At 48.2% G+C, this 12,313-nt stretch overlaps 2 protein-coding genes across 5 annotated transcripts in view; one reads left to right on the top strand and one right to left on the bottom strand.

Annotated features, from left to right (window-relative positions):
* Positions 1-10,831, top strand: part of LOC144158559 (uncharacterized) — a 37,274-nt gene extending 26,443 nt beyond the window's left edge. For 3 of the 4 annotated variants that reach the window (XM_077689514.1, XM_077689512.1, XM_077689513.1), the window contains 2 exons: positions 5,067-5,193; positions 8,283-10,831. In XM_077689514.1, coding sequence (XP_077545640.1) covers positions 5,067-5,193; positions 8,283-9,585 — 1,430 coding nt within the window. In that variant the 3' untranslated portion in view covers positions 9,586-10,831. The remainder of the gene's footprint in view (positions 1-5,066; positions 5,194-8,282) is intronic. The other variant, XM_077689515.1, reaches the window with a different exon arrangement.
* LOC144158558 (uncharacterized) overlaps positions 1-12,313 on the bottom strand; it is a 105,823-nt gene that overhangs the window by 43,645 nt on the left and 49,865 nt on the right. The gene's annotated exons all lie outside the window — the stretch shown is intronic.

Below are 12,313 nucleotides of genomic sequence, written 5' to 3'. Positions count from 1 at the left end.
CTGGAAAACAAGATGTGTTCATAAGGTGCCGAGCGTTCAGCTGTGCAGATGTCGGAACGATTTAAGGGTACTGATTAGAGATCCTAAGTGATATTTTTACCTAAAGAACGAAAAACATCAGGGTTGAAAATCTGCCTTTTTGAGTACAGTTGCCAGGTTTCAAAAAAGGCAAGGTTTAATTTATTTATTTTTAAAATTTGCATAATTTAGCCTGCTGAATAGAAGACGAATGAATGAATTTTTTGTTTCCCTGGGAAGGAAAGTCAACTAGCTGGTGTATTTTGTCTCACCTAAGGGGGGCACCGGACTGCCTGCTGGTGTGGAGGGGGATTGGGAGAACAGGCAGGCAGGAAGGGGAGAAGGAAGAGTAGGAGAGGATGCATATAAACAGGACTATACGGTAAAAATAAACAAACAAATAAAACAGTACTGACACAAACACAAAAATAACACGGCCACAGCCTAGTTTTCTAATTATGGAGAAAACAGTGCCGGGAGGAGTTCCGAGGCGTGCAGGTAAGAACTGAGTGCTTCATGGACTCCATCCCGCTTTTTGGCTCTGCCCGGCAGCCACCAACTCTCTTCGAAGGGCCGAGCCCTTCCTGTGAAGATGGCCAGCAGTTCAGCCCTCCTTCACACAAACTGAAGCCACTCAAGGACCAAATGCGGCAGAGTCCATACGGTTGGGACGGCAGTGCTGGCACGATGGGCCATCAATCAGCCCCAGGCAGTGTTTTTGTTTCGGTGTTCACACGCACCCGGCGTGAAGAAGCAGGACAGCCAAGCATTGCTGACGTGACAGCCGTTAGGCCCGCACGGGAAGCGGGGTCTCTCCTCCGGCCAACCACGTGTCTGGGTGCTGGGCCCGCACATGCCACTGGATCAGGAGGCAGTTGTCTTGGCCTAACACCCACTGCAGTCATAGGTGAGCGCCCTGTTCAGCCAGACGTGCCGCCTTTGCTCGCAAGGCCCGCTTGAAGGGTGAGCACGGGTCACCCTCCCAAATCTGCAGTAGGGCCATTCGGAAATCGTACAGCAGGGCACAGCGCTCGTGGTTGGCTCCAGCTCTGGTGGAAGGTCCAGACCAAGGCCTACGCCCATCAGCTTGGGTGTGGCGGATGATGCGGCCTAGCGCAGCCGGGACTGCCTGCTGGCCTCCGCCAGCACAGTTGCTGCTGTGGCCAAACCCTGCTTGCTGCCCCATAGAGCCGTCTGTGTAGGATAGGGTGTGGGTTTCCAGGTCACCCCAGATGACGGCCTGGGACATCTGCAGCTGCTCGCAGTGCGACATCCGCCGCTTGCAGCGCAGGCCCGGGATCTCCATGTGCACCTTGGCCACCAGGATAGGCGGCGGCCAAGGGGGGGCTGCGTCAAGGGTGGCCACCACCTGCTCATACAGCGCCAGCATGAGCCCTCCGCGGGAGCGGCGATGTGTGCGCTGCCGTTGCAGCAGGGGGCTGCCTCCTTTTGCCCACCGCAGCTTGCCAATGTGGCCCAGGTTGGCTGCTCCACCGTTGTTTGGAGCGTCAATGCCACCGCCTCAGCCAGCGTCTTCACGCACTGAGAGTCTCAAGGCAGGCCCAGGCTGATGCGGACGCCCCTGTGTTGGCCGCTCTCCAGCTGCCACCAAGTGGGCTTCTGCAGGGTGGCCAGCAGCTGCACGTACATGAGCCCGACGGCCGAAGCATTGCACAGCCGCAAGGTCGTTTGCTGCGAGCAGCTCCTGTCCTGTTCAGCCACCATCTTCCACACAGCCATTGTGGCCATCTGTGCCCTGGCTCGGAGCTCCTTCGCAGCCTGGCCGAAGTTGACGCAGTGGTCCAGTGTGAGCCCCAGGTGTGCACACTGGTCTTCCAGCTGAGCCCCTCACCGTCGATGTGCCAGCAACTGGCCCCGCGACAGGATGGGTGTCTGGGTGCATCAGCACAGCCTCCGTCCTGCTGGCCGATAGCTGCAGTCCAACATTGGCCAGCTTGGCCCACACCACATCTAGGGCTGCCTGCAGCTGCGGCATGACTCCTTGGCAGTCCGCCTTAGGTCCCAGTGCCTGGGCGTTTACAAGGCGCTGCCACCTGCATGCGTCAGCGTTCCCGGCACACCCACCTACTGTCAAGTGCCGAAATGGCACTGTCATTCGCACCTGCACCGTGTTGCCTTTCGGGAACGCCTTCACGGAGCTCCACAGCTCGCTCGAAGTGCCGGACTCCTCCAGCACCCCTGTCGTCTAGTAGCACCAGCGCAGCCACGTGCCTGGTAGCCTGGGCGTGCTTCAGCGCTGCCATTACATCATCAAGGAGTCCGTTGCAGCCTGGTGCTGCTAGAATCCTGTGAGCTGCTCCGGTATGAACTCCTCTTTTTCCACCCTGCACAGTGGTGCCCGCTTCAGCTTGCAGTTGCAGGAGGTGAGGGCCACGGCAGGAGGCCACGATGGCCCTGAAACCCCTGCCTGGCTTAAGGAGGGGCCGCAGAATGGCCAGCTTTCAGTCGGGCGGCAGCTGCCCTGTCTCCCAAATGTGGTTATAGGCTGCCAGCAGCCTCACGAACCCCAACTTGTCTGGTTGCGAACCATCTGGTATGTGAGGCCGTTGGCCCTTGGCGCCATCTTTCGCTAGCGGGTGCACAGTGCACCATGTAGTTGAGCCTCTATGGGAGCATCGTTGAGTAGATGATATCCCTCAGACTGCTCTGGTGCAGCAACCGGAGGCCTAGCTTCTGCCTGGTAGGGGGCAGGAAGTGCTCCGCGAAGAGCTGCTCAACCAGCTGCTCGTAGCTGGAATTCCTCCTGATGGTGAGGGCGGAGAGGGGGTAGTGGTTTCCATGGGGCTTGAGGACCAACTGCAAAAATGCCCCAGACAAAACTGCAGCGTGGGTCGGCCTTCGAGCTCATGCACACCTGAGGCCACTGCTGAGGCCATTGGTGTGCCATCGGCAGACCACTTCACACGGTGGTACCCCATCCAGTATGTCCGGGCTCCCAAGCGATGTGCCTTCCTCTCCGTCTGGTTCCGCTTGGCTCGCCGCTACTGCAGCTTCAGGTGCGGCGGGGCGGCACCCTTGGCGATGGAGCACTTTCGCGTGGGTTTCCTGGCACTGCGAAGCAGGCCGTAAACCCCGTGAACCTCCTCAGCAAGGCAGCACCAGAAGGGGTCTCAGTGGGTGACGGGGACGTGGTGCAGTGTGGGTCGGCTGTCCGGCTTCCAGGTGGTGCAGTGTGTAGCAAGTTGTGGTCAGAGCCTCACGTGCTGGATTCCCGCATCCCAAGTTCCAAGTGGCGTCAAACCTGGCTGACACCAGGCTGGGGTCTATGACCGTGGTAGTGCTGTTGCCTTGCCTAAAGGTGCCCTCACTGGTGTTCAGCGCAGTCAGGTTGAGGTGCAGCATGGTGTCCCACAGGTGTTCTCCACATGCATCCGTCCCACCATCCCCCCACATAGTGTGGTGTGCATTGAAGTCGCCACAAAGCAGATCCCGGGCAGCACAGAGGGATACCTGCCGATTCAGGAGTTTCGAGTCCCAGGGTCGGCGTGGTGCACATACCCACTGCACACAGTCACTTCACCATCAGATCACGTCACCACCAAGTCTCAGCGACTTGGACTTAGATCATGATACATCCTACAAACTAACAAACTAAATGCACGTTCTTTCAGGCACAAACATGTCGTGGCTTTGTTTCAGCTAAGTGAACAGATTGCGCCGGCCCGCTGGTGCCCGGCTGACTAAATGCCGGGCTGACTGATTGTCGGAGGGTCGGTGGGCCATGCAGTAGTGCAGTAAGGCCAAGCAATCTTGCTTTAAAGGGACACACAACCGATTTTCGTCGAGTATATGTTCACTGTCCCAAATGAAAGGGCATCACTTCAAACACCTTAATCCGAAACGGTTTTGCTGACAGCGCCCTAGAACCTTTTAAATCGAAATTTTTAGATCTACGAGCCGTATGTGTCCTCTCGAAAAATGATGCTGGCAATCATGACACCCAGTAGCGCGGCAACATACTTTTGTCTGTATGCGAAATGAAAAACGATATTTTAAAACTTGTCTTCAGCTAAAAAAAGTGTGAATCGCAGGCTTTCGTATTCCTTTATGTGTATTTTTAACTTCAACAGTCAATTTTGCACGAATGCACCATCTGTGAAGACAGACAAGTAGCATCTGTCTTCAGGTGGTGGCAGGTCCAAAGTTCAATTCTCTTCGGGCGCGACTTTTTTTTTGCTACCATTGGCGTATTTGGAAACTGAAATCAAATATTTTGCAGAACAAACGCCCCTGACTCAGGCAGAATCGTCAAAGCTCCTTCACTGGGTCTGTTTACTGAACACTGCTGTTGATTCTGAGCATGGAGGCTCAGTTAGCCACACAGAGCAATCCAGCGACAGCGGGCTGCATGTTGTAAAAATTTTCAAAATAATGTTTAAAAATACATATACAATTTTAACCTTTACGAATACTTGTGTTAAGAGGTTTTCAATACGTAAATAAACGTTTCAGCAGTTACAGTAGCTGCTAGGTTTGCAGGTCACGTGAGAGGGACACATATTGCAGTGTCAAGTTTCGACACTACGAACTGCCACCCTTCCGATTTCAAGAAGTTTGCTGCCAAGTTAAAATTACTTCCGCCAATTTGTTTATGAATTGCTTGTGGTTACCGGGCTATATAGAACGCTGACTTTCATGTGAACTAGAAAACACATACGCGACAAAAATCGGTTGTCTGTCCCTTTAACATTATATGAAACATCATAGAAAATCGGCAAGGAAGATGCAGAGAGAAGGACAACATTTTCAGATTGATTTTTATGCTGACGAAAGTCGCGTAAATGCAGCGAGAGTGGTAGAAACACGGCCTATATCCTCCCGACTACAATATGGGCTAGTAATCCCACAATATTTACGAATCACTTCAGCGGTCTTTTAAAGTCAGGCCTGTGCAGTGCTCTACTTAAAACTAAGTCCTTGCAGTGAAATTGAGTAGTCAGAAAGAAGCGAGACGTTTTACTAAAGTGTGTGTGAACATTGTACGTGAGTCATTGTGTTTAGCTGCTCTGACCATTGATTTTTTTCAGTTCGAAAATTGGACAGAGCTCAAGCTTGTGTCTTGGAGCAGTTCTCTGCTTCAGGAGATGATGCTGACATTGCGGTAGAAGGTGGTCTTCGCACCTGCTGCTGCCGCCCATGTTCTGGCAACACAGGGTAGGTTGCAATGCTTGCAGTGTGATTTGTGGAACAAACACTGTTTTTATAGCTCAGGCTTAAAACAGGCATTCATTTTGCTGACTGTAGATGTGTTGCTACAGGACACTGACAAGACAGAGAAAACACATTTTATTGAGTGTTTCTTAGGTCAGAGGATATTCATGGCTGCAGGCATAAACTGGGCAGCAATGTCGGTTGGTCGGGTGACCATCATGGTTTGCACACTTGTGTCCGGGCTATGCATTGCTACCTCCCACTGCTCATTGGATGTGAATGGTGAAAGCTATTTTCAAGGCAGGCCCATATTTTTTGATATAGATTGGTTGGGGCGTCGCACAGGAGGCAATCAGCGGTGGGTATACTGATGGCTGAATGTGTTAGCCTTGGAAGGTTTGGTAAGGCTATGTTTATTAGGAGGGGCCAAACATGCGCTTGCTTGCTGTTTAGGTTTTTGACCGCCAGAGCGTAGACCTGCAGGAGAGCCAGTATTGCGTGATTTCATTGTAAAACACTAATCTGTTCCTTGGAGAGCGGGCTTCGTGGTTTTCGTGTAGACCAGTTCACACCAGGATGGTGAGGCTCGGGCCACTGTTGTGAGCTGCCTCGTTTTGGTTGAAGCCAGAGTCCAGACGAGTTCGACGGGGGACAGAGGGAGGTTCCGGATCAAGATTTTGGGTGCTGCTTTGGAGATTAAGCCGGCAGCGAAATTCTGTATTGTAGTTTTCGAATCTGAGATGACTGGTTGGGTTGGATTGCAGTGAAAGTGCTATGGTCATGATGCAGGGCTTGATTTCAAATTTTGTCTAGAGAGCTCAAGTTCTTTTTTCTTTTTGCTGTGCGTGATGTCTGGGATGCACGGTTCATGGAATTGGCCTAATGCTTAGGTTTGCGTGTGCGTCATGCAGTATTAGGGGTTTGCCCGTTTGTTGAAGAGGTTGTTTGATTCCCAAGTTATGCAGGATGTGTAATCCCGTGGGGATAACAAGTGACATTTGATATGTTAATTCGGCTTCACTGTAAACTAGTTACTCGAGTGTGGCTGTGGAGGTGCACAGGGGCAGGTGCAGTGGGGATTTATATTCTTTCCTTATTAACTGGTTCACTTTGTTTAGTTTTGCAGAGCTTGGGTGTAGATAGGGTAAAAAATAGTTTATTCTGCTCATATCAAATGTTTGTTCCAGCCTGATGCCCTCCTGTTGCTTTAAACTTCTCAATCGGTTTGAAATCCGCTGAATCAGACCGATTGTTTGGCTTATATGTCTTTAGATTGTCCTGAGAAATTGAGTGTATGCCCTGGTCTGAATTTTGAGGCCTAAGATTTTTAGTGATGAGACCCTTGAATCATATTTTTGAAGATGTGTTATTTAATGTTGGCGAGTGGCTGTTTCCTTCGTTTTGTAGGGATTAGAAAGCTTCCAGACACATTGGCTAAACATGATAATCCGGCCTTTTCTGCTTCTATTGCCACCTGTGACACCTTTATTATACCGGCTGCGCAATATATCATGGAAAAACAGAACAAAAAAAAAGGAACATTAATAGCACCAAGTAGAAAATATGAAGCTATACAAGGGACAGAGAATATGATAAGCACTGGAGCCAGTCACACTCATGGGCAACAAAGCGTGAAGAGTCAAAACAGAATCTGGTTTACCAAATGATCGCACAAGTGTCCCCTGTGTTGCTCATTGGGTATGGAGCGTGTATTTTTTCCTTTTGGTGGCCTTTGCGAGGTAGGGTACGCACTCGAATTTGCATTAAAAGATGGCGAGGTTACTACTGCCCGTACCAGTTTTCAGAGACTTAATGATGTCACGACTCATCATTTACGCAGTGCTGATCTGATGTAAATCACTCTACTCGTGAGCAGAATGTTGGACATGGCACCACACTTCCATGGAATGAGGAGTTTGTTTTGTTTTTGTAAGGAAATGGTGTCTGTCAGCTCTTTCGAGTTCATGTGTCAGCTAAGAGCAATGAGTCTGGTTCACGCAAAAACACATCAATGCCAGCACATTCTGCCACCTTCCCAAGCCAGCGGGAAATACTTAAATGTTTCCTGCGAATTAACATGTTCACTGCCTTGTGGGTCACTGGTAAGTTACCGCCTGGGTTCTTACACGGCAGTAAAGTTACGAGCATGAATCTGCTTGCTGATGTAATATCTTCATCATACTATCACAACTGCTATAAGTTGGAGTTTTTGTTGTGTTTTGTGCATGAGTTAAACATGTTCTTTTGTGAAACTTGTGATTAAATATTTTCAGTTGACTATGTTTTAAAGGGACCCAGGAAAGCCTTTCGTAAAAGTTACAAAAGAGCTGTATTGTCACGTAGCACCAACAAAGCGATGCAATGCCGTTGGTATTATTGATCTACATTCAGTATTAGCTGCGGGGGAAGCAATTAAGTGCACCTCTGCCCCCTTGCCGATCGATTCCTCCTCCCTCTCTGCTTCTTTCAAAGCTGCTGGAAACACTGGGAATAGCCTTGGGACATCGCGACGCTCGACTTCCGTTCTGCGCTAGCTACATTCCTGCGCCTAGGCACGGGTCAATCACTGCGGACCCGCCTTTGCCTCGGGATCGCGCAGGAAGGAGGAAGAGCAGCCGGAAGCCAATGGCAGTGACGTCGGCAGCCGAACTGACCGGCGATTGGGCGAATCAGGAGGGCGGCTCGCAGTTGCATGAGCCCCGATCGCCGTTGCGTCAGCAGCTATCGGCTCACTGCAGCGTTGCGCTCATCGGCTGAGAACGGCTATCTTCAAAAATTGTTTACAAATTATCCGTAGAACGTATGGGGCTCACACTTGGCTCAAAAATCCCCCGTTATGTGTTCTACCACCTGAATGCATTTGATTACCACCTTCACAAAGCTTTTCTAGGTCCCTTTAAGAATCTTTCATTTATTTAAAAAGAGTACTAGCATTCTTTGGGCATTTTTTCGAATGTTAAAATTTTTCGAATTCGAAAAATTTTTTCGAATGTTATCATATTTTGGTATGTTTTGGTCATCGAGTTGGCATATATGCAGTCTTTATTATTGAACAGTTTATTCGAATACTGTGTCTCATTTTTTCCACTTAGGAATTTTTGCTCTGACGGCAAGAAAATCCTGTTTGGAGGGAAGCTGTATTCTTGCCTTTCCTGTGAACATCTCAACCACCAGACCACTCATAGGGAAGGGTGTGCCACTACAACGCTTCACATCTGCACTATTTGCAAAAAAGCCTTCAGTGGAAACCGCAGCTTCAGCCTACATATGAGAATGCACTCTAGCAATGAGCTCCACTGGTGTCGCACCAGTAATGGGCAATTTACAGACACAACTACCCTGGTTATTCATGAAAGTGCACACTCTGGTGAGAGTTCCCACACCTGTAGCATCTGTCAAAAGGTCTTTGCTCAAAAAGCTAGCCTGGTGGCTCATGAAAGATTGCACTGTGCCAATAAAAAGCCGTATGTGTGTGGTATCTGTCGGAAGAGCTTTAAGTTTAGAGGTAACCTCGTTAAACATGAAAGACTGCACTCTCGTGAGACGCCCCATGTGTGCAGCATCTGTTATAAAGGTTTCCCTTTAAGTGGTCAACTGGCTCGTCATGAAAAGTCGCACTCTGCTGACAGGCGCTATGCGTGCAGTATTTGTAATAAGAGTTTCTCTAGGAGCTCCGATCTGGCTGTTCACAACAGATTGCACTCTGGCGAAAGGCCTTACGTGTGTAGCATCTGTAAAAAGAGCTTCGCTAAGAGATCCCATCTGGCTGCTCACAACAGATTGCACTCTGGCGAAAGGCCTTACGTGTGTAGAATCTGTAATAAGAGTTTCGCTACAAGATCCCATCTGGCTCGTCATGGAAGATCGCACTCTGGCGAAAGGCCTTACGTGTGTAGAATCTGTAATAAGAGCTTCGCTACGAAATCCACTCTGGCTGTTCACAACAGATTGCACTCTGGCGAAAGGCCTTACGTGTGTAGCATCTGTAAAAAGGGCTTTACGAGTTGCGGGACATTGACTCGTCATGAAAGGCTGCACTCTAGTGGAGGGCCTTACGTGTGTAATATTTGCCAGAAAAGTTTTTATGAAAAATGGAAACTGGCGGATCATGAAAGCCTCCACTCTGGTGAGAGACGCTATGTATGTAGCATCTGTCAGAAGAGTTTTTCTCTAAGAAACAGCCTGGTTGTTCATGAAAGCGTGCATTCTGGTAAGAGGCCCTATGTATGTAGCATCTGTCATCAGAGTTTTTCTCGAAGAAACTGCCTGAGCAGGCATAAAAGATTGCACTCTGGAGAAAGACCTTATCTGTGTGGCATCTGTCAGAAGAGTTTTACTCAAAAAGGCAGCCTGAACAGACATGAAAGAGTGCACTCAGGTGCCTTACATGTGTAGCTTCTGTCCGAATGCTTTTTCTTAAAGGACCTACCTGGAAAGGCATGAAGTATTGCACTCTGGCAAGAGGCCCTATCATTGTAGCATCTACCAGGAGGGCTTTGCCCGCAAGCGGTCACTTGCAAAACATGAGAAAATGCATAACAGCAAAACGCCCACTTCATAACAGGTAGATAAGAAACATTGGTAAGTCACATTGACATTGCATCAACGAAAAAGGTTATCCAGAAATTTGCACTGGCATACATATTTCACTGATAGATGTCAAGGGGTTGTATGCATTAGAGGAGCTTTCTTCATGAGCATATTTTGGCCATGCATGTGGTGGGACAATGACCAGGGGCTTCAGTTCTAAAGTGTCTCCTGAAAGGGCTTTTTGAAACAACTGATTTATCATGACTGACTGCGCTCTTCGATAATCACTGCATCAGTGTTATCAGTTTAAACAGTTATGCTACAAAAAATTGGCTTAGCAACCACATTCACAGACCGTAAAGAGCCCCTCTAAGCAGAACCTGTGGAAAAAAACGAACACTTACAATCGAATGTTGCTATTCTTGAAATGGTAAAAGCTGCCGTACTGTAAGCTTTCACAAAAGTTTTGTGAAGGGAAACCTAAAACCCATGAAAAATTGTATAGTGGTGACAAGTGTAATTTGTACAACCAAAAGAGATTTCCAAAAGATACCCGGTTCCACGATGTTAACTGCAGTGATGACGCATTCAGTGTTTTGTCTCTGTGATACACTTAAAGGTGTGCTGGGGGGGGGGCGGTTTCACTTTACACTGTGTATATTCTTGATCAATCTCACTGCATGAAGGAGTAAGATCACTTCTTGTGTTGAAAAAAAAGTACTTTAGATTTCTCGATATGACTCTTGCTATCTACCCTGCTGACTTTTCTAAATTTTTGTACTATTTCTTTGTAAGAATAACGCCCCACGTTTTTTCATGGCGTGTACCTTTGGCTACTTTTACTTCTTCCCCATGATTTTTGTGCCGTCTTTGATTGTATCTCAGTCATGTTTTCTAATTCTTGTGTTCTTTCTTTTTGTTGACCTGCATTTCGGGGCATAATGCTTGTTTATCTATGATCTGTGAGAGATAAAGTGAGACTTCTGCTTTCACCCACTCATATGCTGATGTATGGGCTTTTGTTCTGGTCAGTTTGGCTACGAGCAACTTCTTTCCCAGTTTTGTTTAAAGTTTCATGTATTAGTCATGGGAATAAAGTTGCTTCGTATGATTTGTGTCAATCTGAGCAGTGTTGACATGCTAATGTCAACAAAGTTTCCGATATTTTTTAGTGCGACCACAAAATTGTACATCAGGGCGTCTTGCTGCATCATGACTACTAAAATAATTATATTGTCCATAGCCAAGGACGATGCAGGGTTTGTTGAAGGAACGAACGTTTATTGGGGTGAAATTGTGCTCCTCAAATACCCGAAGAAAATTCCGTAGCAGTGACGAAGGAATCAACATAATGGTGTGCGCGGGCGTGTCGACAAATAGACTACCGCAGCGTTTGCCCTGTGAGCATCTTTCGGTGCAATTGTTGCTCGGACTGTCAAATTACATCGATTACACCGATGATCAAAGAAGATTATTCTAGGCTAGTGATGTCAGGGTGAAACACTCTCCCTGTTAAATAACATAGCGTGTGCAACTAAAAAAAACGAAAGGATAAACACACTCCTCTTGAAACTCACATAACACAGCCGGGTGCTGCTGTGAGGTACAAACAGAAGTAAACAAACATGACTCGCAGCATTACCCCCCTCTAAGTGCATCGAGCCGATGCTACAATAAAATGGCAGTGCAAAAAAAGAAAGTCCATCATCTTGCATAGTCAGCCTTGACGCAAACGATGCGGATGACATTGGGCCATGGGCGTCTTGGCAATGTGCCAGAGGCACCTGTAAATATGTTAGCCATCGCATTGTTAAATTCGGCACGGCCCGAAATGCTGAAGTGGAACTGCTTCTCCAATTGCTCCAAGCTGCTCCCAAAGGGTTATCCTGCTCCATGCTGCTATAAAAGCGTGTCGCTCCATGTCGGCTCCAAACAGTCGCAGGGTAATGGTGGTTTCTCCTGGAAACAAAAACGAAATTGAATTTAATACTCCCATTTTCTATGATGCAGCTTCTGCTATCTTTCCACTAATGTTCTCTGACTCGCAGATTGCAAAACACTTCCAGTGCGGCAGAAAAGAAAGTTTCTTGTATAGTGTATGACGGATTGCTCGCTTATTTTAAGGACATTCTAGTCCAGGACTTCAATACACCGGAGTCTTTTTCACAATCGAAATTGTCGAGGCACCAATTTCAGAACAGTGCTGCCAAGCTTGATTTGCTTGTGAGATACTGTTGTGACAACAAAGAATTGTTGAAGATTGGCGATCATTCCACCTGGGATCAGCAAGAGCAGATGTTATAGTCTATGCTGTGAAGGAAGCAGTACAAGACCCTCTAAGAGACAACCTGTTGTGTTTTTACAGCGACTTGCCTGATGTAATGAACAGCCTAAAAATACAGCTGAATAAATGCCAGCCCTGTCCTTGTTGATATCGGGAAGTGTTCGTTGCACTAAGTGCACAATGCCTTTGGGTATGCTCTAACTGAATTGAACAGGGACGTAGAAGCGGCACTTGTGGATACTCAGTGCTTCTTCAGAAAGCTGCAGCCATTCTTGCTCGCAGTTTCGTTTCCTGACCGCCGCGGCCGCT

The sequence above is a fragment of the Haemaphysalis longicornis genome, unplaced genomic scaffold, assembly GCF_048455015.1.
Source record: "Haemaphysalis longicornis isolate Haplotype H1 unplaced genomic scaffold, Haemaphysalis longicornis Haplotype H1 scaffold_10, whole genome shotgun sequence".
NCBI classification, from domain to species: domain Eukaryota; kingdom Metazoa; phylum Arthropoda; class Arachnida; order Ixodida; family Ixodidae; genus Haemaphysalis; species Haemaphysalis longicornis.
Note: the sequence above shows the minus strand (reverse complement) of the source record. Positions and strands in the feature narration are given on the sequence as shown.